The sequence below is a fragment of the Mustela putorius genome, unplaced genomic scaffold (assembly GCF_011764305.1).
Source record: "Mustela putorius furo isolate JIRA1106 unplaced genomic scaffold, ASM1176430v1.1 tig00003909_pilon_pilon_pilon, whole genome shotgun sequence".
Taxonomy (NCBI): domain Eukaryota; kingdom Metazoa; phylum Chordata; class Mammalia; order Carnivora; family Mustelidae; genus Mustela; species Mustela putorius.
The window spans coordinates 39,859,968-39,881,917 of NW_025422057.1; the positions used below are offsets into that span (position 1 = coordinate 39,859,968).

The following is a 21,950-nucleotide window of genomic DNA, read 5'->3' on the forward strand; positions in this document are numbered from 1 at the left end:
CACTGTGAGGTCTGACCCCTGTGAGTTCCCCACAGTGGGCCAGGAACAGGGAGGGGCGGTGGAAGGAGAACTCTCCAGAGGGCTGGGCGGGCAGGAGAAAGTGGGAGTGAGTGGCCAGGTGCTCACCAACCCGGCCCTGGTTTTCCAGCAGCATCATCTAGCTCACTCGTGCTTCTGGAGGAGAAATACATGAGTAGAGGTGGGGATATGGAGATAGTTTCCTTAACATACTGTATATATTTTTAGGAAGAATTTTAACAGTATACTTCTTGATGGGACTGTAATGTCACATTAAATTCTGAAATTTATTATCTCTGTATTCCAAACCATAATATATACCTGATCATCCTCTTAAGGATAATTTGTAATCAGTGGCTGAATGATACAGTTATGATATTACCTGTAACTAGAAGTTGTTGATTAATTGAACTTATTTGTTATTGTTTGCTGTTCCAAATAAATCCTGTATTTTTCTCTGTACATGCTCACATACACACAAGGTGAACACACATATGTGTGTAGACATGTATACATACTCGAGTGAGGGTATTCTTAGGGTTTTTTAAAATATTTTTCACTATTATTTTTTTTTAAAGATTTTATTTATTTATTTGAGAGAAAGAGAAAGAGCATAGTGGGGCAGGGAGGGACAAAGGGAAAGGGAGAAGCAGGCTCCTCGCTGAGCAGGGAACCCAATGTGGGGCTCTGTCCCAGGACTCTGGGATCGTGACCTGAGCCAAAGGCAGACATTTAACTGACTGAACCACCCAGGCACCCTATGTTAATTTTTTAATGTGAATTTTTCTGTATGTGTTACATTCAAACTCTTTTTATTTTCATTCATTTTGTAGCTAATTTTGTTAGACTTTGGTTAAAATTTTTCTTGTTCCGTTAAATAGTAATTTACTAGGTTGTTAAGCCTATTCAGAATTTTTTTTTAAGTATCAATAATTTACTGAATTCTTTGTTTGCCTTTAAGTGAATTGCAAAGGGAGTGTTTCCAGAGCTGTGGGTCTTTGTTTTTCTACATACAGTTAATACCCATCTCATGTGGCTATGCTCCATTACAGAACCATATGCTCCATCTCAGGCTAGAGTGACCTTTCATTTCTGGGATCATAGGGCTTTTCTTGAACTTACTCTCCTAAATCCCCAGTGGGCAGTAATCTCTGCTTATTATCTGGTTGCTCCCATAGCTGCAGCTTTCCCCCAGAGTTAGCTTTTGATCTTCAGTCTTGCAGAGCAGCACTTCCCTTGTAGCTTTAGGAGAATGCAAGATTATAAACAGAGATTCATTTGAAAGCCGTTTTTTTCCCCTAGAGGGTAGTCGAGAACCGAAGAAATCTCTACTGTAGGGTCTAGCAATATAATAATAATAATTAAAGCAAAATATGGAGGAGGAATTAGACACAAGATTAGATTACCAGTTCTTTTGTTGTACATTTTGGTAATAAGTTTTTTTTAACTGATGATACCTTTGGAAAGGTACCACCTTTTGGAGTATATGGAACTTATCCTAATTTTTCCAAACTATTTTCAACCATTTCCAGCCAATTATGTATAACCATAGGTCTTTGGAAAATTTTTTTAAACATTGGAATCAGTTGAGAGGTAAGAACAAATGCATTTGTTAAACATAAGTAATTGTTTGCCCTTTTCTCTTTTTGAAGGTTAAAACTGCTTATAAATGTGCATGTGTCTTACGAGATACCATAAATCCATACCTGTTGCGGAGAATGAAGTCAGATGTCAAAATGAGCCTTTCTTTGCCAGATAAAAATGAACAGGTCTGTAAATCCAGGAGTTACCAACCAACTCCTAATGTGTGGGTATACCTGTCTGTTTATTCTGCTTTTCACATGCAGAATTGGTAGGCTAATGGGTGTGCTCAGGGCAGCTGGTTTCTATCTGTATACACCTGTATGGGACAAGTGAGCCTACTGTGGCATCTGTCCTCAGCAAGACTCTTCCTTAGTTCACAGGCTGTGATCTTTGTCCTATTTACACACAGATTCCTGCGGCTGCACTTTTGAACTTACCCATTTTCTTCACGCCCCAACTCATTCATGCCATAAATTGGAGGTGCCAGGCCTGTTGCTGGGAGATAGCAGTGAACAGAGAAACTGCTTGCTCTCCTGACTCACCTTCGTTCTTGAGGAGGGGAGACAGTCACAGACACACATGCCACCTGGTAGGCAGCAGTAATGTGGAGGAAACCCTGAGCAGAGTCGGGAATAGGGCATATAGGGTGAGGATTTGGGGAAGTGAGCTTCTTTTTTTTTTTTAAAGATTTTATTTTATTTATTTGACAGACAGAGATCACAAGTAGGCAGAGAGAGAGTGGGAAGCAGGCTTCCTGCTAAGCAGAGAGCCCAATGCGGGGCTCAATCCCAGGACCCTGAGATCATGACCTGAGCTGAAGGCAGAGGCTTTAACCCACTGAGCCACCCAGGTGCACTGGAAGTGGGCTTCTTAAAGGGGACAGTGAGATGTTTCCTCTCTGATAAACGGACATTTGAGCAGAGGCCTAACGAAGGTGAAGGAAGCAAATCATGGGGTTCTTAGAAGAACATTCCAGGTTGATGGAAGTAGGAGGGTGTTGGTACCTCCAAGGACCAGCAGGGAGGGCATTGTGGCCTGAGGGCAGGAAGAAGGATGAGAATTCTTGGAGGGAGAAGTCAGTTAGTTGGCTAGGTCATCGGGGCCTGCTGGTCGTGGTGAAGACTTCAGATTTTACTGTGAGTGAGGAAGCAGTTCATAGGTAGAGACGGAGCCAAGGAGTGACGTTATCTGATTCAGGTTGTAGAAGGGGCATTCTTTTAAAGCCCATCCTGGTGTTCTGTTATTGCAATAGATGACTGCACCCTCTTTTTAACATTGAACAGTAAATACATTGTAGATTCTCAGTGTTGAAACTGTAAAGGGTCTCGGAGATCTCTCACCAAGGTTGGTTTCATCCCCGCCTCTTCCCTCCCCCCAAACTCATTTCCAAAGTCAACCCTTGATCTCCACATTCTCCTAACAGGTCTCCCTTTGCCGCCAGTGTCTTGGGCCACAGTGCTCTGTGCCGTGCCGGGATCCCAATCCGTCAGTTGTTGTGCTGTTTTGTCCTTTTTCGACGCCCACTTTGCGCCGCATCCTCGTAAAGTAGTGCGGCTGATGTCTGGCAGGTGTCTGACGGTCTTACTGGCCTCCAGCCGTGGGCACTCTCCACTTCACTTGGTATCACACATCATCGCTGGCTTTGTTTTCCCAGGCTCCTCTTCCTGCTGACACACCTTCATGGCCCTCTTCCCATCAAGAATCCTGATTTAGCTTCTTTGCACCAATTTATTTTCACTATGGGGTCCCGGAATGTCTCTTCTTTGTAATCCATGTGGAGCCAAGACAAATGGCTTGGAAACAGTTCCTGTTTTCCAGACATGTGCCACTTGTCTTTCCATTTGCATGTGATGTTCCCTCTTCCTGGAGGTTTTTCCACCCCACCCTCCAGCTTTCCCACACATTGAAGTTGTAAGATCCCACTAGGCTCTTGACTAGATCTCCTTGAGATCAGGACTCTTGACTAGATCTCCTTGAGATCGGGACCTTAAAGTGCCACGCAACACCTAAAACAGTGATTTGTACACACTAAGCATCTGGTGAATGATTAGTTCAGTTAACCTTGTGGCTATCAGAGAAAAGGCTTTTCTCTGTTACCATTGTATTTAAAGACTGAAATACAAATTTAAGAAGTGAGGAATTAGAAATACTCAGATTCGTATTTTCAAAAGATGACTCAGGCAGCATATGAAAGCATTGGAGGGGAAGGAAAGTGGAGGCAAAGGGGTGAGTTAGGTGGTCCTTCCAGAGTTCACAGCGGGGTCGGGAGGGACTGGAGGGGATGGGCCTGAGCCCTGGAGGGTGTGGGGCTGGCGGGTGCTTCCCAGGCTCCTGTTTAGATGCTGGGATGGATCTGCTGACAGACACTTCAAAAGGACAGAGCATAGAGGAGATAGTTGTGAGTTGATTCGGGTCATTTAAAGTGTCCACTGCACATCTGCCTGCCCAAAAGGCAGTTATAGGTGGGTCTTGGGTTCTGAGGAGAATTCTAGGCAGGGATATAGTTGTGACCTCAGAGCCAGGAAGGTGTGGAAGTTATGAGCAGGGGTGAGGTTGCCCGAGGCACGTACACAGACCGAGAGGAAAGAAGTTACAGTGGAGCTGGTATCCGGAGGGGCTAGCTGGGAAGACAGGAGGCCTAGGCAGAAAGGCAGGAGGGAGTTGGGGGAAGTGGAAGCATGAGGCCTAGGGACTCTTCGCGGCTGGCTGCTAGGAAATCATTAGTGAGCTCGTTCATAGCACTTTCTCAGTGGGTATGCCCTCCAGGCTTGTCCCGGGAGAGACAGAAGGAGAGGGTGTGGGGATCGTGAGTACACATAATCCTTTTAGGGAGTTTTCCCCCCTCAGTTTTTGGAGAGAGTAAGGTGGTGGAGCACTGTCCGAAGGAAGAGGAGAGGGTTTTTAGATCTGGTGTGAAGGTCAGAGGGTTGTCCCAGTTCCCAAAGAGGAAACTAGCTGTTCCCCTGAAAATTAAAAAAAAAAAAACAAAAAGACAAAACAAAAAAACCGAAGTGAGGTAGATAAAATAGATAAACTTTAGGGGGTGAAAATTAGGGAATCATGACTGATAGCTTCGATTTCTGTCTTTGATGTTTTGTCCATTTTTTTGGTCTTGTTTTGTTTTTAAGAGTTTTATTGATTTGAACGGAGGGAGAGTATGAGAGAGACTGCATGAGCAGGGTAGGGGTGCTGATAGGGGCAGATGGAGAGGGAGGCAGACTCCTTGTTGAGCGAGGAGCCCGATGAGGAACCCGATCCCAGGACCCTGGGATTATGACCTGAAGGCAGGAGTTTGAGTCAGTCTTCATGTGAAAGTTTACAAGGCAGAAGTAGTACGTGGCAGAGGGGTAGCTAAAGGAAGATGTCTTGGGTTTATGACTAGCCAAGGAATAGAGTGAATATGAAGGAGAGGAGGATTGAGAGGCAGAAAGGGAACATTCTGGCATGGAATAACAGGCAAAGCTGGGCTGGAAGGATGGACAGGTCTGGTAAACTCGTGGACCTGTGCTTTGACCTCTAGGAAAGGGGGCAGGTCAAGTGAGGGTAGGGTCCCTGGTCAAGTGTGCTGAAGTGAAGTGTGAGCGAGGGGCATGGGCTGTCTGAGTGCTTGGAGGCTACGATGGAGGAGGACTTGTGCTGAACGTTGTTTTGGGAAGGAAGCCAGTCTTCAGGGACTGTTGGGATAGTGGGTGGGGACCAAGAGGTTGATGGATGACAGAAGTGGAGGAACTGATGAGAAGGAGTGACTGTGTCTTTGTTTAGCTTTGGAATGGGGCACCATTTTGGCTTTTTGAAAAAAGAGGTACTTTGTTAATATTGTATAGGTTGTGCTTTTTTGATTAGAAAACTTTGTTGATGTCTTAATTATTTTTTTTAATTCTCTGGGTTTTTTTTTCTCTCCCCCATAGGTCTTATTTTGCCGTCTTACAGAGGAGCAACATAAAGTCTACCAAAATTTTATTGATTCCAAAGAAGTTTACAGAATTCTCAATGGAGATATGCAGGTCAGAAATGAATTATAGAGCAGGGAAGTGGGGAGGAAAGGAAGCTAGTACTAGTCCCATTTCACAGTTTCCTCTTGGGGAAAACTTGGGTGTGAACCATCCCTTAATTCAGAGCTGTTGCAGAAGTAAGACAACGTGCAGTTATATTTGAGTACACTTGCTTTTGTCTATATTGCAGCACCATTACACTTGAACCCCACATCATGTGGTCTAGCAGAAGAGTAGTGCTAGGTACAGGGTCTGTAACGCTGAGTCCTTCAGGGATGTCTGTTCTGAGCAGAACACAGGGAAGTGGCCCTGGACTGCTGGGGTTAGCAGGGGCCTGAAGGAAGAATTAACTATCATAAGTGTTTGTGTAAGTAATAACATTTTAGTTATTGGCAGTACTAAGTAACAGATGCTGGTAAAGGTCTGTTCAGTAAGCATAAGTAGTGGGTTTATAATCAGCATATACTTTGAAGTTCCATATGAACTAATCAGTTTCTTTGTGCCTCAGGGTCCTAAAGTCTGAATTGTGTTTTATTTATTAGGCATATAAAACTTCTTAGTCTTGGGTCTGTCCTCATGGGAGGTACAGCTAAGTAGCAAGCATCTTACTCTCTGAAACACACTTCCTGCTCATACACAGAGGTTGCTAAAGAGATGAGTGTGGGTGTTGTGGCTGCCTGTGTCCCATCATGTCTGCATGCTTTTTCTTCCAGAGGAAGTCATTTCAGTTTTTGGCCATAGCTCACTGTTTCTCTTATTTCATCTATGATTGGCCTCTATGAGAGGTTCTTACATCATTCACATTTATTCATCTCTCTTAAATCTGCCCTTATCTTCATGTGCCTTCAAGTTGTGAAGCTTCAGGTGATCTAGATTAGCACTGACCTGTAAATACTGAATATAAGCCACATGTGTGATTCTAAATTGTGCTAACAGTCACATTCGAAAAGGTAAAGAGAAGAACAGGTGAAATCAATTTTGGTGATGAATTTTATTTAATTTGATCTAAAATGCCATTTTTAATATGTAATCAAAAATTTTAGATTATTCGTGAGGTATTTTACCCTTTTTTCCCTAAAACTATGTCTCCCAAATTGGCTATTTTACATTTGCAGCACATTTCAGTGTAGACTGGCTTTCTGTGGCTTGTGGCCACTGTACTGGAAGCATCAATCTGGAGGCAGAAAGAGGAGTTACACATGACTCTTCATGGGAGTTCTGAAATATTCCTGATTTATTCAGATTTTTAATTATTTGTTTAACTGTTGTTCGCCAGTAGAACTACCTTGGCTTATTAAATTATGGTTTATCTTTTTCTCCTTGAGCTTTTGTACTTATGAGGTGGATTTGGGTCACACTTGGAAAGCTATGAAGGATGCCTTCCTGCTGGGGCCTGGAGGGCAGGCACCCCCAGTCTCCTGTGCCCTTCTGCTGCGTGAACCACCGCCATATCTTTCCCGTTTGTGTATTTCTCATGCAGATGTGTTTTCTGATATTCTACTGTATAAGTAGGTGGAACTTCAACCTCTGATGCATATGTTTAACTACAGAACCTTTAATGAGGGGTACTTAGTGTAGTATTTGAATGCATCTGCTAAGTCATTTACCTGATTTCTCCTAGTTTAGATGGGCATGACATTTTTTTTAAGGATTTTATTTATTTATTTGACAGAGAGAGAGATCACAAGTAGGCAGAGAGGGAGGCAGAGAGAGAAGGGAAGCAGGCTTCCCTTCCCGATGCGGGGCTGTGATGCGGGGCTCGACCCCAGGACCCCGAGATCATGACCCGAGCTGAAGGCAGAGGCTCAACCCACTGAGCCACCCAGGCACCCTGACATTTTTTTATTCACATAAAAGATGGGTCATTTTTTTATATACTGTGAATTATGTATTTTTTTTCCTAGTAAGAGAAAATAAGTCATTAGCAATTAAATATGACCAGTAGATGTTTGATCCAATAGAATGTTTTTGTTTCTAGAGAACTTGCCTTGTCAAGAAAAGATGAATGAAAGTTGATTTCTTCTAGCTCCTAATATGCTGTGAATAGGGAGGAAGCTAAGAAGCTGATGAAGAATTACTTTTTTTTTTAAGATTTTTAAAAATATTCATTAATTTTAGAAAGAGAGAGAGAGAGAGAGTGGGTGGGGGGAGGAGGAGAGGGAGAGAGACAAGCAGACTCCATGCTGAGTGCAGAGCCTGTTGCGGGCTAATTCCCATGACCCTGAGATCATGACCTGAGCCTAAATCAGGAACAGATGCTTAACTAACTGAGCCACACAGGCACCCCAAGAATTACTTTTTTTTTTTTTTTTTTTTTTAGGATTTTACTTATTTATTTGACAGAGATCACAAGTAGGCAGAGAGGCAGACAGAGAGAGAGAGAGAGGAGGAAACAGGCTCCCTGCAGAGCAGAAAGCCTGATGCAGCGTTCAATTCCAGGAGCTGGGGTCCATGATCTGAGCTGAAGGCAGAGGCTTTAACCCACTGAGCCACCCAGGCGCCCCAAGAATTACTTTTTAATCTGTGTTACATATCAGATAGTTTCCTTCCCTTCCTTCCCAAATGAATGTTATTTTATATGGCATAATCCAAATGCACCTAATTTTTTTATACCATAGATTTTCTCTGGACTTGTAGCCCTAAGAAAAATCTGCAACCACCCTGATCTCTTTTCTGGAGGTCCAAAGAATGCTAAAGGTATTCCAGATGATGAACTAGAAGAAGATCAGTTTGGATACTGGAAACGTTCTGGGAAAATGATAGTAGTTGAGTCCTTGTTGAAGATATGGCACAAGCAGGGTCAACGAGTATTGCTATTTTCTCAGTCAAGACAAGTGAGTATACAGACGTCATAGAAGAAACAGTTTCGTTCTTTAAGACTTACAGCCAGTTGTGAAGAAATGGGTTATGATCTAAAATAATGATTCTAAAAGCAAATTCACCTGCTGATACTGAGGTGGCAGCCTGTAAATCTCTCTGGGAACTTGGATCTTTCTCTAGAGTTGGTGCCCAGAAGTTGGCTTTCTTAAAAGGCTTACCGTGAGGTTCTAGGGTGTGAGCAAGTCTGGGTCTGAACTCAGGTAGATGGCCTATAAATGAACAGTAGGGAAAAACCAGATACTTTCGTAGTAGTTACATTGATCTGCCTCACAGCAAGAAGCCCCTTTTAATTTAAGACTGTGGGAAGGTATGACTGCTGAGACAAGGGTGGACCTCACCGAGGGTGTGTATTTGATTTTTAAACTCTTACCCCACCCCCTCTCCCAAACAGATGTTGGACATCCTTGAAGTATTCCTTAGAGCTCAAAAGTATTCTTATCTCAAGATGGATGGTACCACTGCAATCGCTTCAAGACAGCCACTGATTACAAGATACAATGAGGTGACATGGGGGAATTGAACAGTAGAACCCAGTAGTGCTACTCCATGCAGAGGAGGGAAGAGCAGCCTCAACCACCTGAGCCCTGCTTACCCTGGGGATGGGCAGCGGGTAGAGCGGGACTTTTTGCTTTTACCCCTGGGCCTTGCTGGATTCTGTGTGTGTAAACAAAGAACGTATTCCTTCTTGAAAAGCCACCTCTGAGCTATTGCCACTATAACTGGTATTAAAAGCAGAAGTTGTGAGATGGCATCTTGACTGACCAGCGGTCTCTAGGATGTAACCCATCCTTTGTATTGGGAGGAGGTTTCAGTGTGTGGAATATGTAAAGACAGAGATGAAGAGCTGAAACTAGTCCTAACTGTGTGTGCTCAGTGTTGTGTGTCTTACTCTAGGACCCATCCATATTTGTGTTTCTTCTGACTACGCGGGTGGGTGGCATAGGAGTCAACCTGACGGGGGCAAACAGAGTCATCATCTATGATCCTGACTGGAACCCAAGCACAGACACTCAGGTAAAGGGAAGTACGAGTGACAGTTGAGTGGCCAGCCCTTGGGAGGGGCCTTTGGTACCCCTGTCAGCTTGCCCCTGTCTTGGTTGTTACCTAGTCCTAGGCATGGAGGAAGGCACCCTCGGCCTCACAGGTGGGCAGAGTCACCAGCAGTTTTTTATTTTTTTTTATTTGACAGAGATCACAAGCAGGCAGAGAGGCAGGCAGAGTGAAACAGAGGGGGAAGCAGGCTCTCCGCTGAGTAGGGAAGCCCGACGTGGGGCTCGATCCGAAGACCCTGGGATCATGACCTGAACCAAAGGCAGAGGCTTTAACCCACTGAGCCACCCAGGCGCTTCTCGCCAGCAGTTTTATCTGTAGCGTTCATCACTGTGTCTGGGGTACAAAGAGAGAGGGCAAAGTTACAGACACACATTGTTTTTCAGCTAGAGATGGCTCAGCCTGTCTTTATCATCTGCCTGTTTTATCTTCCTTAATGGGCCTGAGGTGTATTTAGTGGCATTAGGCAGAATTTGGGCTTTGGGAGGGGGAGGAAGCGGCCAGCTCTGTTTGTTTTCTTGAGCGCTTGTCATCGGGAAGGGTGCTTGTTGAAGTGCATCTCTGCTCTAGGCCCGGGAGCGAGCATGGAGGATCGGCCAGAAGAAACAAGTAACTGTGTACAGACTTCTGACTGCCGGCACCATTGAAGAAAAGATTTACCACCGGTCAGTACAGGTGGCGGCTATGACCGGAGACAGCTCTCCTGGCTGCTGTGTGGTCAGGGTATAGCTATAGAAGTACGCCACCAGGGTTGAGCTGGGAATTTTTTAAATGCATTGTTTTAAAAAAGTGTTCTTATCTTAGAGCAATAGTTGCTGTAATTTAAAGGATATGTGGGGGTGTTTTGTTTCATTTTTGTATTATTTTCTTTCTCACTAAAATAAGCTTAAATGGCTTATTGTGAGTTTTTTAAAAATGTCTTTGAACTTGATCATTCTTCTACCTTATAAAACCTCAAGGACTGCTTGTGTGTCAACTTCATCTTAATTACTCTTTAAGAGAATGTACATACCTACTATAGTGTACCATCTTTTTTTCATAAAAAAATTTTTTTTAAGATTTTATTTATTTATTTGATAGAGATCACAAGTAGGCAGAGACAGAGTAGGCTGGGGGGTGGTGGTGGTGGGAAGCAAGCTCCCTGCTGAGCAGAGAACCCAATGTGGGGTTCGATCCCAGGACGGTGAGATCATGACCTGAGCTAAAGGCAGAGGCTTAACCCACTGAGCCATGCAGGTGCCCTTTTTTGTAAAAATTTTTAAGAAGCAACAAAGTTGAAATATGTCCTGGAATTTTCACACACTTTGCAGTTGTGTTCAGCATGGGTCTTTGGCTCAAATGCCCCCGAGGGGGAGGTTGACCAGGACACCTGTTTCTTTTTCCATCTCTCTGTACGAGTAGGGGTTTAGACAAGGGGCTCTTTAACAATGGGGTGGAGATACAGCCAGCTTCTCCCCCTCCTCTGCCAGGACTTTATTCTTGAACTGCACCCCAGCTTTTAAAGGGAAGCTCCCTGCTTTCCACTAGGCACTGGGGCACTCCCAGATAGGTGTGTGTTCTTCCAGGCCTTATTTTGAGAGGGCAGGAGACGAGCTGTGTCCTGTGAGGGAGAGCGTCCTCTCAGATGTGCTTTCGCCTCAGGGTGGGAGGGGGTGTGGGAAGGGGCAGAACTGCTTTGTGGGGGTGTCTGGGCAAGAGTGACGATGGTGTGGAGCTTTAGCATGCAGTGTGAATCAGCGGGTGGAAGGTGGGTGAGATGGCTCCCAGGGAAGGCTTCGCAAAGGCCCAGTAAGAGAGAATCCTGAATCCCATCACAGAGGGGTCCTGAGGAGGGCAGGGCAGGGGACTCTTGGTCCAGGAGTCCTAGAATCCAACTCTTTCCAGTTTGGAGAGGCTGCGAGTCATGTGATTGTATGTAGAAAGGTGATTTCTGACGTGACGTTGGAGATGAAAAAGCTCACTGGGTATAAATAATAAGATACTCTTTGTAATTTAAATTCCATCAGGCATGGGAGACTGCCCGATATTTTATAAACTTTGAATTGTAATTTTCCAAGGCAGAAAGCTTGGGGATAATGTACACATTTGTCCAGCTACAGTTACCCTACCTCTCATGTTGTTTTATAGCTGGGATTTTGAGCTGCAGCTGAACATTGTTTTATACCAGTTTAATTTTTATCTTTTTAGACAAATTTTCAAGCAGTTCCTGGCAAATAGAGTGCTAAAAGATCCAAAGCAAAGGCGATTTTTCAAGTCCAACGATCTTTATGAGCTATTCACTCTAACGAGTCCTGACCCTTCCCAGAGCACTGAAACAAGCGCGATTTTTGCAGGTATTACATAAAATAATTTCACTTAAAATCATAAAGTACAGAAGAATTATGTCATGTAACTTGAGCGTGTTTTTCCTCTTTACAGGGACTGGCTCAGAAGTTCAGGCTTCCAAGCTCCATTTAAAAAGAAAACTTCCACCAGCCTTTGGAGCAGACCATGATGTTCCAATATGCAAAAAGTTTCCTGATTCTACTGCATCCACAAATGAGGCCCCATCCACTGAAGAAAAATCTACAGCGACAGGAGCTGAAGTAAATGCAGTAACTTCTGATCCAGGTGATCCTTTGAACGATGCCCCCCAAACACCTCGGAATCTACCTGGCAGTGACGGGCCTAGAGAAGGGACGAAGGCAGTGTCTAGACTGGAGGAGTCAGCCGTGATTAACGGACAGGGGGATTGTCCAGATTCTCCAAGAATCAGCAAACCGGATGGCGTCTCTAGTGAGGAAAGTATCCATGAAAAGCAGGGTCTTTCTGACGGGAGAGAAAACTGCCAGGCTCAGACAGAGCCTCTTTGGGAGAAAAAGCAATCGGAGGGTAATTTTTGTAAGCACAAGTCAAAAACAAAACATAGTGCGCCAGAGGAGGAGCCCCCAGAGCAGCCTGGGAGGCCCGCGCAGAAGCTGAAGAGCTCTAAGCATCGCAGAGATGCTAAGTTTGAAGGAACTCGGATTCCACACCTCGTGAAGAAAAGGCGGTACCACCAGCGGGACAGTGAAAATGAGAATGAGAGCAGCGAACAGAGCAATGAGGATTATGTTTTGGAAAAGCTTTTCAAAAAGTCAGGTAATCTTTTTGCTGACTTTGTCACAGGTGTGCTAGGAACAGAAGAGGAGTAGGCTGTTTCTAGCAGCGCAGCCTTGACTCCCAGGGCAGAGTGGGCTCGCGACTGGAAGTATCTGTTCTTCTAAAATTCAGATTTGAAATATATCGACATTTTGAAAATCGTATTCACCTCTCTCTTCTGAAGACCTAGAGGAATTTGAAACTCTGGAGCACAACAGTACTTGACTTATAGCCACACACAGGAGGGGTGCAGTGCTCTGAGTAGGTTTGTACTACTGACCAGTGATAGGAAGTTTCTGTGCGTGCTGTCTTCACCTGATTTTCCAGCCGCAGATTAAAGTAACAGCCGTGGGGGAGAGGCAGGGCAGGCTTCCTGGAAGTCGGAAGGCTTGATTGCTCCTGACAGAGGAGAAAACTCAGGAAAGCAGACTCAACAGTTGCTCAGAACCAGGGAGGACAGGCAGTCCTGCACAGCATCGTCATCCCTGGGGTGTCATCCTGTTCAGGCCTTGCAGTCACTGTGTTCACAGCACGACGGCCCCGAGTTCCCAGAGGTCACTGTCTGTCGTTCTGGGTGCAGGAGCGCCAGGTTTCTATATGGCATTTCAGGAAAAACCATTTGGGCCTGAAACTTTTTTGTAAGGTAGTTTACTGGTGACTTTCTGTTTTTTTACTATAATTCCTGGTCTGTTTTTCTAGGAAATGATCTCTTTTGCCTAATTTTCAAGTTTATTTGCTCAGAGGCATTGAAAATGTTCTTGTAATAATTTTTTAAAAATTTCTTCCTGTCTCAAGATAGTTTCTCCCTTTTCATTTCTAATTTTGTATATTTCTTCCACCCCTTTTTTGGTCGGGTTAAGCTAGTGGTTTGACTATTTTGTGATTTTTTTTTTTTTTTAAACATAAACCAGCATTTTAATTTGTTAATTAGGTCTATGGTTGTTTTCTACCTCATTAGTTTTTGCTTTTATCTTTATTACTTTCTTCCTTGTGCTTTTGTTTTTGTTGTGCTTTGGTGAGGGTTTTTTTGGCTGAACTTTTATAAGACTCTTTGACTTGGAAATTTAATTCATTTGTTTTTATTCTTTCATTTCTATTGATATATAAATATTTAAGGCTGTGAATTTTCCACTGGTGCCTGCATTAAGTTCTGCTGATAAGTAGCACTTTCATGATCATTACTTTTTAAAAATTCCATAATTCTGGTTTATATTTTTATATTTTTCCTTTCAATAAAGAATTGATTGATTAATAGGAGGCTTTAAAATTTTCCAGATAGCAGGGATGTTGAAGTTGTGACAAAGGCATTATACTTAGGTTATTACAAAGCAGGGATAGCGACTGGTCCCTACCTTGTAGGGTAGTGATGGAGGTGACTGGCAGTGGCATTTGTAAAGTCCCTGGGTCATGAGAGTCACCTCGGCAAATAGCTGAAAGTGTTCACTGTTTTTTCTCTACCCACAACATACTAGACTATACAGAGGGAAAAAGTGTGACTGTGTACAAACTGAAACATGTCACTGTTCCCTTTGTTCTTGCTAGTCGGAGTGCACAGTGTCATGAAACACGATGCCATCATGGACGGAGCCAGTCCAGATTATGTGCTGGTGGAGGCGGAGGCCAACCGGGTAGCCCAGGACGCCCTGAAAGCGCTGAGGCTCTCTCGCCAGCGGTGTCTGGGGGCAGCGTCTGGTGTTCCCACCTGGACGGGCCACCGGGGCATTTCTGGTGCGCCAGCAGGAATCAAGTAAGAGATGACTGCTTTGCCATGCACGTGAGGAGGCCAGACCACCTAGGCTAGGAGTACAGCCAGAGCAGGCGTGGTAGAAAATTGCTCAGGGAGCAATGGGGTCACCCAGATTTGGAGGACATGGGGAACGACATATCATCTTACATTTTGCCTTACATTGTCCCCTGCTTTCCAAAGCTGAGTTTTAGGGAAAGGAGACATGGTCTGTTTTGTTTAAGAGATGATGTTAAGAATAAGATAACAGAATAGCAATTACACTTTAATGAGATGGTTAGGCAGTGTTTAGCAGTCAGTAACCACTGTGCTATTTGGTAGATTCGTTGAGAATAATCTTCCTACCTAGAATCTGAGGATAGTCTCCATCCTGTGTTGAAAAAGATATTGAGTGGTTCTTACTTGAAATGCAGCAGTTACTTCCTAGGAGGGTAAAGTAGAAAAATTAAAGGGGATGAGCATAGTGGCTATGAAAGAATAACCTTGCAGAAGAAAACTTTTCCAGGAAAAGATTAAGTTGTCGAAAGGGCATTTTCATGTCTAAGTCACAAAAGCAAACGTTTTATCTACTGTGATTCTTTTCCTTATTTAGGAGTAGATTTGGTCAGAAAAGGAATTCCAACATCTCTGTGCAGCACCCTTCTTCAACAGGCTCAAAGGAGAAATGCCAGGTAATACGATGGCCTAGCTGCTTCTCTTGTCTGAGACTTACGTGGCTGCATTGCCATGAAAACTTCACCTGAGTCAGATGTGAGGAAAAACACTGGCATAATGACACCTGGTGTGTGTGTTGTAGGCTCTGATGAATGAAGCACTTACATTTGAAGCTAAAAGGACCAGCCAACTTTGTAAAAGACCAAGTATTAACCTCAAATCTATCGCGGAATCTGTGTTTGGGCCTGAGAAAATTAACAAAGGGGATAGGTGATGTGTGAGTTGCTGCCCATTCCGCCTGCCCCATCCAGGGGTGAGGTACCCACTCCAGAGAGTACCACCCTCTAAAATGAAGGTGAAGAAGAGCCCTTCGAATGTTGTGTGTAACGTACTGGCTGCTGGAGCCTTGCGCCCGTCTCTCCCGGTCCCGTAACCCCCGGATGCCTTGAGTGCTTCACTGAGTAAAGATTAGACCAAACCCCGTCATTCAGTGCTCTCTCTGGTCTTTTCTAGTCAAGGGCTATGTTGCTGATAAAAGTTGAAGACTCCCAAGTTGAGACTCCTATTTTAGATTAACTTGAACACACTTGGAATAGCAAACCTTCTTTGACTTCCCATGTTAGGTTCTTTTGGCAGTAGGGATGTGGAAAGAAGTTAGATTTGTGTTGTTGTTCTAGGGCAACTCACATGAGGCGCAAAGAGGGAAAGAGTCAAAAGACTGAAAAGTGAGGAGAAGGAAGTGCAGCTGTGTAACAGCTCCTTGTCCCTCAGTGCTGCGGTCAGGGTGGATTTGGGAGTAAGAGCAGGAAAAGCCTGCAGAACCCGTGCCTCCTGGAACCGGCTTTCCCGCCAAAGGGAGGCTCGGTGCCCCCACCCTCCCCTCCCTCCTCTCACCTCACAGAATGATGATGAAGTGAAGAGTGTAGTTTGGGGGATTTGGGTTTTTTCCAGAAACATTCTTTAATGTTGGGTGGATTTCAGTGCTCATCTCTCACCCTCCCTTTTTGTTTGATGCTCTCTCATTCTTTGCTGTCAGCCTCATTGCCTGGGGCTCGAGTGTTCCTCTGTGGTCTGGGGCTCCTCAGGGCCTTTGGGGAAGTAGTGGGACCAGGAACTAGAAGCTGGTGCATCACTGCAGTGGTGTTCTTTCTCCAGGACGGCGTCACGAGAAAGGATGGGAAGGATAATGCTTCCGAGCACTTCAGTGGGAAAATGGAAGATGCAGAGTCTTCACCCGCGGCCCTCTCTTCGTCTTCACTGTTGGCTAAGATGAGAGCTAGGAACCACCTGATTCTGCCAGAGCGGCTGGAAAGTGAAAATACACACCACGAGGCATCTGCGCCACCACCCTCCACCACCGAACACGATGACCTGCTGGTGGACATGAGAAACTTCATCGCTTTTCAGGCCCACGTGGATGGCCAGGCCAGCACTCGCGAGATACTGCAGGAGTTTGAATCCAAGTTATCAGCCTCACAGTCTTGTGTCTTCCGAGAACTGTTGCGAAATCTTTGCACTTTTCATAGAACTTCTAATGGTGAAGGAATTTGGAAACTTAAGCCAGAATACTGCTGATCAACATTACTTTTTAAACTTTCAATTTCCTAGTGGGAATTTCTGATTATTAATCCTATGATTAATAATCATGTTCGTCAACAGAAGTTGGCTGTGTCTGATGTTTACTTTGATATCTACCTCATAATTTAAAACTTTAAGGAAGAAGAAATTCATCTCTAAAACTTAAATTTTAAAAATACTTGGGTTGATATTTTTATTTTGGCACTATGAATTATGTTACAAAATCAGGGACCTAACAGTTAATGCTTGGATCACATTTGTTTGTTCACCCAAAAGATGCCATCAGAGAGCCCGTTACTACTCATTTAGATGTTTGTAGACAAGAAGTCGCAAGAATTCATTTTATTGGTGCTAAAAACATGTCTTACATTCAGTCAGACCTATTCAATTAATTAGCTCACCAATATCTGATAACAGATATTTATTTTTGATGCATAGCTTTTAAATGTTTAAATTTATCATTTGCCACCCATAAACAAATGAGACTTACTGTCTTTTGAATATATTAATTGCCTTTAAACAGTCTTCCTTTTAAGGTACTATAAATCGGCAGGTATTTTTACTAGTAAAGCATGAAATAACTCAGTAATAAATAATGGGGCCTGTCCTTGCAGAAGGTTGTAGTGTACTCAGCTTACATGGGCTTAACTTAAAGCAAAGGACATCTTTTTCCCCTCTGTGGGGACTGTTGGTTTTAGGAAAATAAAATACATTATCTTAAAAAATACACAAATCTTAAGCAGAATCAAAAGTGAATACAAATAAAAACACACACAGGCATACAAATGTCACTCCGGACCGCAGCCGGTGTGCCACCATTACCATGTCGTGACCACTGTTGTGGCTCCCTCTCTCTGCTTATGTGCTGGGAGGGGACTGGGAGCATTTTTTATTTTATTTACTGTTTGCTTCTCTAAGGATGCTGATGACTTTGTCCTGGGCACCATCACTCTCCTGCGTATTATCTTCTGTCCAGTTGTGTCCACCTCTCTTTGTCCTTTGCCTTCCCTGCGAGGCTCCTGTTCTGGACATTTGGTTTTCAGCTGTTTTCTGGCTGTTGCTTATGCATTTATAGTTCTGTGATGGTGGTGTTTCGATCCTCAGTTTGTTTTCTTAGCTTCGATTTTCTTGTTTCCCTCTCTCTGTTGTTTTATCATCTCAGCCCTGAAGTCTTGTTTTCTTAAATTCATTACATTCCTTAACTTTCTTCTCGAGCTGTCACAGTGGAGTTCTTTCTTGGGCTTGTTCTCTGTGGCAGGCTGTTTTTCCTCTCTGCCTTCTCCGTATCGTGTATCGTGTTCGTCTTCCTCCCATGCCGTTTCTTTACACCTTGTTTATATTGCACGTGAGGAGCTGCATCCATATCTGTATGCCCTTCCTCGTGACCCAGACAGAAGGGGTTTGGGTTTGGGAGTGGGGAAGAGCCTCTGCTGGGCTCCACACAGCTCTGGTTGGAGGATTTGCGTTTTACCCCGCCGTTCCGGAGATTTTGTTAAATAGCTCGGGCCAGAGAATCCTAGAGGTAGCGAGGAGATGTCCTAGAGTCATGATTCCCACCAGGATTTTCTGCTGCTCTTTAAAAACATTCTGGCTTATTCATCTTATTCTGTTTTTAGAGTGATTTATGTATTAGCGGAAGAAGATTCTATTATTTTCTTCGGTCTGCTGTCATTATCTGGAAGTCATAGAAAGGATTTTTAAACAGCTCAATAAATCTTAAACTTGAGAATTTGGCTCAGAAGGGAGTCAAAACTCATGACTTTTGTTTCTGGGAAGTTCTTTTTTTATTTTTATTTTTGTAATCATTAGCCTGTAAGGAAATCGCTTCCCCCTTATTGTCAGATTGAATGCAGTTCATTTTCTCTTTCTTTCTGAAATCCGAACTCTACTGAGTGAGAGGTTTATCTTTTTTTTTTTTTTTTTTAAAGGATATTATTTATTTATTTGAGAGAGATTGAGAGCATGATCAGGGGAGAGGGAGAGGAAAACTCCCCACTGAGCAAGGAGCTCAATGCAGGGCTGGATCCAGGACTCTGGAACCACGACCTGCCCAGTACCCTGGGATCATGACCTGAGCCGAAGGCAGGTGCTTCACCGACTGAGCCACCCAGGTGCCCCAAGAGTGAGAGAAGTTGTAACCTTCTCATCAAATAGAAAATGCCATCAAAAAGCTATGCAGTAAAATCAGGGTGGTCCTCACTCTCGTTCTTAGCCCTGCCACCAGCATGCGGGGACCTTGGGCAGGTTGCCATTCTGCCCGTGTCTCAGTGTGGACATCTATAAGCACGGTCATCAGGCCTCCCAGGTGGAGGGGCTTAGCGGAAGATACTCTAAGTGTAATGTTTTTAACAATAGAGAGTAACTTATTCGTTTAGATAGAATCTACTTTTTGGAACTTAAAAAACTTCGTACGATGTAGACAGATTTAATGTATTTAATGTGTTATATTGGTATCAAGCAACAATAAAGGATTTTTAAATTTTGTGAAATTTTAAAACTTCCTAGTTCCTACATAAATGTACTATCACCGTTAAAACAATTTCAGGCAATTAGTGTCTATTTATTCCAGGTTGTTTTTCCATGTATTTGCAAATACATGTGGCAGAGAAGGCTGCTGTCATGTGTTTCCCCCTTCCTTTACTGACGAATTTCTGGAATTTTGCCAGGACACCTGGCTGCTTTGCTGACGACTTGGCTTCCCCACCTCCCTTGCAGTTAAATTGTGGCCCCGTGACTGGGCAGTGGGATGTGAATGGAACTTCCTGATTGGGCCCTTAAATAAGGGATTGGGTGTATATTCTTCTGGCTGAGATTCTGGGGGACCTTAAGCTGTGATATGGGAGCTGTGGAGCTTGTGTGTTGAGGCTGGAGAAGCTGGCCTGCCAGCCTTGAACTGCTTTCCTTCCACCTGTTACTTGAGAGCAAAATAAATTGCTGACTTGCTTAAACCACTGTCTTTTGGAGTCTCTTTATTATAGAACCAGCTTAGTTTTATAGGTGTGATTTAACATAGATGAGATTATATCATCCTTACTGCTTTTTTTTTGTCTTTTTTTTTTTTTTAAGATTGTATTTATTTATTTGATGGACAGAGATCACAAGTAGGCAGAGATGCAGGCAGAGACAGAGAGAGAGAGGAGGAAGCAGGCTTCCCACTGAGCAGAGAGCCTGATGCGGTCTCTACCAGGACCCTGGGATCATGACCCGAACCAAAGACAGAGGCTTTAACCCACTGAGCCACCCAGGCGCCCCTCATCCTTACTGCTTTGCCCCTAACTTTTCTTTTAATGTTACATGCAAGACATCTTTTCTTCCTTGCAATTAATAGCTCTACCTTAGTGGAACTGCTGGATTAAAAATGACATAGATTTTTAAATTTAAAAAAATTTTTTTAATTTCAATTCAATTCAATTAACATATACTGTCTTATTAGTTTCAGAGGTAGAAATCAGTGATTCATCATTTGCATATTATACCCAGCTTTGCCCGTTACTTCAAGTGTCCTCCTTAATACCCATCACCCAGTTACCCATCCTCCCACGCCCCTCCTCTCCAGCACTCCTCAGTTTGTTCCCGCTTGTTAAGTCTCTTACGGTTTGCCTCCTTCTCTGTTTTCGCCTTATTTTTTTTTTGCCTTTTCCTATTTTCATCTGTTATTTTTTTCTTAAATTCCACATAATTGAAAAGAATGATATTTTTAGTTTTTTTTTTCTTTAAATGTATTTGACAGAGAGAGAGAGATCACAAGTAGGCAGAGAGGCAGTCAGAGAGGGAGAAGCAGGCTCCCTGCAGAGCAGAGAGCCCGATGCAGGGCTCCATCCCAGGACCCTGAGATCATGACCTGAGCCCAAGGCAGAGGCTCAACCCACTGAGCCACCCAGGCATCCCAGATTTTTAGTTTCAATTGATGTAGTGAAACTGCTTTCTTCCATTTATACCCCATAAGAGGACCCATTCTCCACAACCTTAGCAGCAATCAGTCTTAGGAGGTTTTTGTTTTTGTTTTGTTCTTAACCAATCTTACGGTTGAAAATACCTTGTTTGAACTTCAGTTACCCTGATTACTTAGATAACCAAACATTTCCATGTTCGTTGACCATTTGTAGATCTTGAGTATTCCCTGCTCACATCACATTTGTCTAGTTTTACAATTGGTTTTATTTTTTTTTTAAATAATTTTTTTTTAAGATTTTATTTATTTATTTGACAGAGAAATCACAAGCAGGCAGAGAGGCAGGCAGAGAGAGAGAGAGGAGGAAGCAGGCTCCCTGCTGAGCAGAGAGCCCGATGCGGGACTCGATCCCAGGACCCCGAGATCATGACCCGAGCCGAAGGCAGCGGCCTAACCCACTGAGCCACCCAGGTGCCCCTACAATTGGTTTTAAATCTTATAGGGTCCCTCCCCCCAAACAAAAATGAAATGGTGATCATCCCTAATTACTATTGAAGTTTTGCATTCTTCATTCTTTTCTCTGTTCATTCGTTCTACCCATCTGAAATGCCAAGTTTATTGTATGCTAAGTTGTCTTATTCCTGGACCATTGGATCCAGATGTCTATTCTGCCAACCACATTCTTCACTGTTGACTTTGTACTATGTTTTGCTATCTACAGGCAAGTTCCTAGTCCTTCTGGTCCACTGCCCAGGTAAATCTTAGAATCAGTTTATTACGTCACTAAGATTGTGTTGCTCTTTTGATTGAGATTGCATTAGTGTATTCATTGATTTGAGGATAATAGACTTCTTCAAATTAATATAGTTTTTCCCATTAGGATCATGATAGGTCTCATTTTCTTAGTTAAAGTATTTTATATTCTTGGATAAAATTTTAATAACTTTCTTCATAGAAGTCTTGCCACATTTCATATTAGGCTTATTCTTAGGTCTTAAAGATTTTTTAGTTTTGGTTGGGGATCTTTCTTACATAAAAATGTGGAGAATTAGAACATCCATGTATCTATTTTGCATATGATGTCATTTATCATACAGAAGTTTTAAATGTAAGTATAGTCAAATTCAGTCTTTCCCCTTTTTTTGTTTCCTTATGTAAGAGTCCCTTTCCTAATCTGAGGTCATGATTACATTCTCATAAATTTTCTTGTAAATTCATATTTACTTTTCCTAATACCTCTAAAAAAAAAAAGCCTTCTTTCCCTCTGATTTGTAAAGATATCTCTATGATTATATCAAATTTTCATATAATTATGGGAATATTTCTGGCCTCTGTCTTCTGTTAAATTGGTCCACTTAGCTACCTTTGCTAATAACCCACTGTTTTATTCATTGTAACCTCAGAATTGTTTATCATATGGTAGAATGATTCCTCTCAT

At 43.2% G+C, this 21,950-nt stretch overlaps 1 protein-coding gene across 4 annotated transcripts in view; it reads left to right on the top strand.

Annotated features, from left to right (window-relative positions):
* Window positions 1-19,568, top strand: part of ERCC6 (ERCC excision repair 6, chromatin remodeling factor) — a 72,243-nt gene extending 52,675 nt beyond the window's left edge. For 3 of the 4 annotated variants that reach the window (XM_004765853.3, XM_045068489.1, XM_045068491.1), the window contains 11 exons: window positions 1,671-1,787; window positions 5,511-5,606; window positions 8,213-8,428; window positions 8,866-8,976; window positions 9,369-9,488; window positions 10,095-10,189; window positions 11,712-11,857; window positions 11,943-12,644; window positions 14,187-14,391; window positions 14,981-15,059; window positions 16,198-19,568. In XM_004765853.3, the coding sequence (XP_004765910.1) occupies window positions 1,671-1,787; window positions 5,511-5,606; window positions 8,213-8,428; window positions 8,866-8,976; window positions 9,369-9,488; window positions 10,095-10,189; window positions 11,712-11,857; window positions 11,943-12,644; window positions 14,187-14,391; window positions 14,981-15,059; window positions 16,198-16,617 (2,307 nt within the window). In that variant the 3' untranslated portion in view covers window positions 16,618-19,568. The remainder of the gene's footprint in view (window positions 1-1,670; window positions 1,788-5,510; window positions 5,607-8,212; window positions 8,429-8,865; window positions 8,977-9,368; window positions 9,489-10,094; window positions 10,190-11,711; window positions 11,858-11,942; window positions 12,645-14,186; window positions 14,392-14,980; window positions 15,060-16,197) is intronic. The other variant, XM_045068490.1, reaches the window with a different exon arrangement.
* The last annotated feature ends 2,382 nt before the right edge of the window (window positions 19,569-21,950 follow it).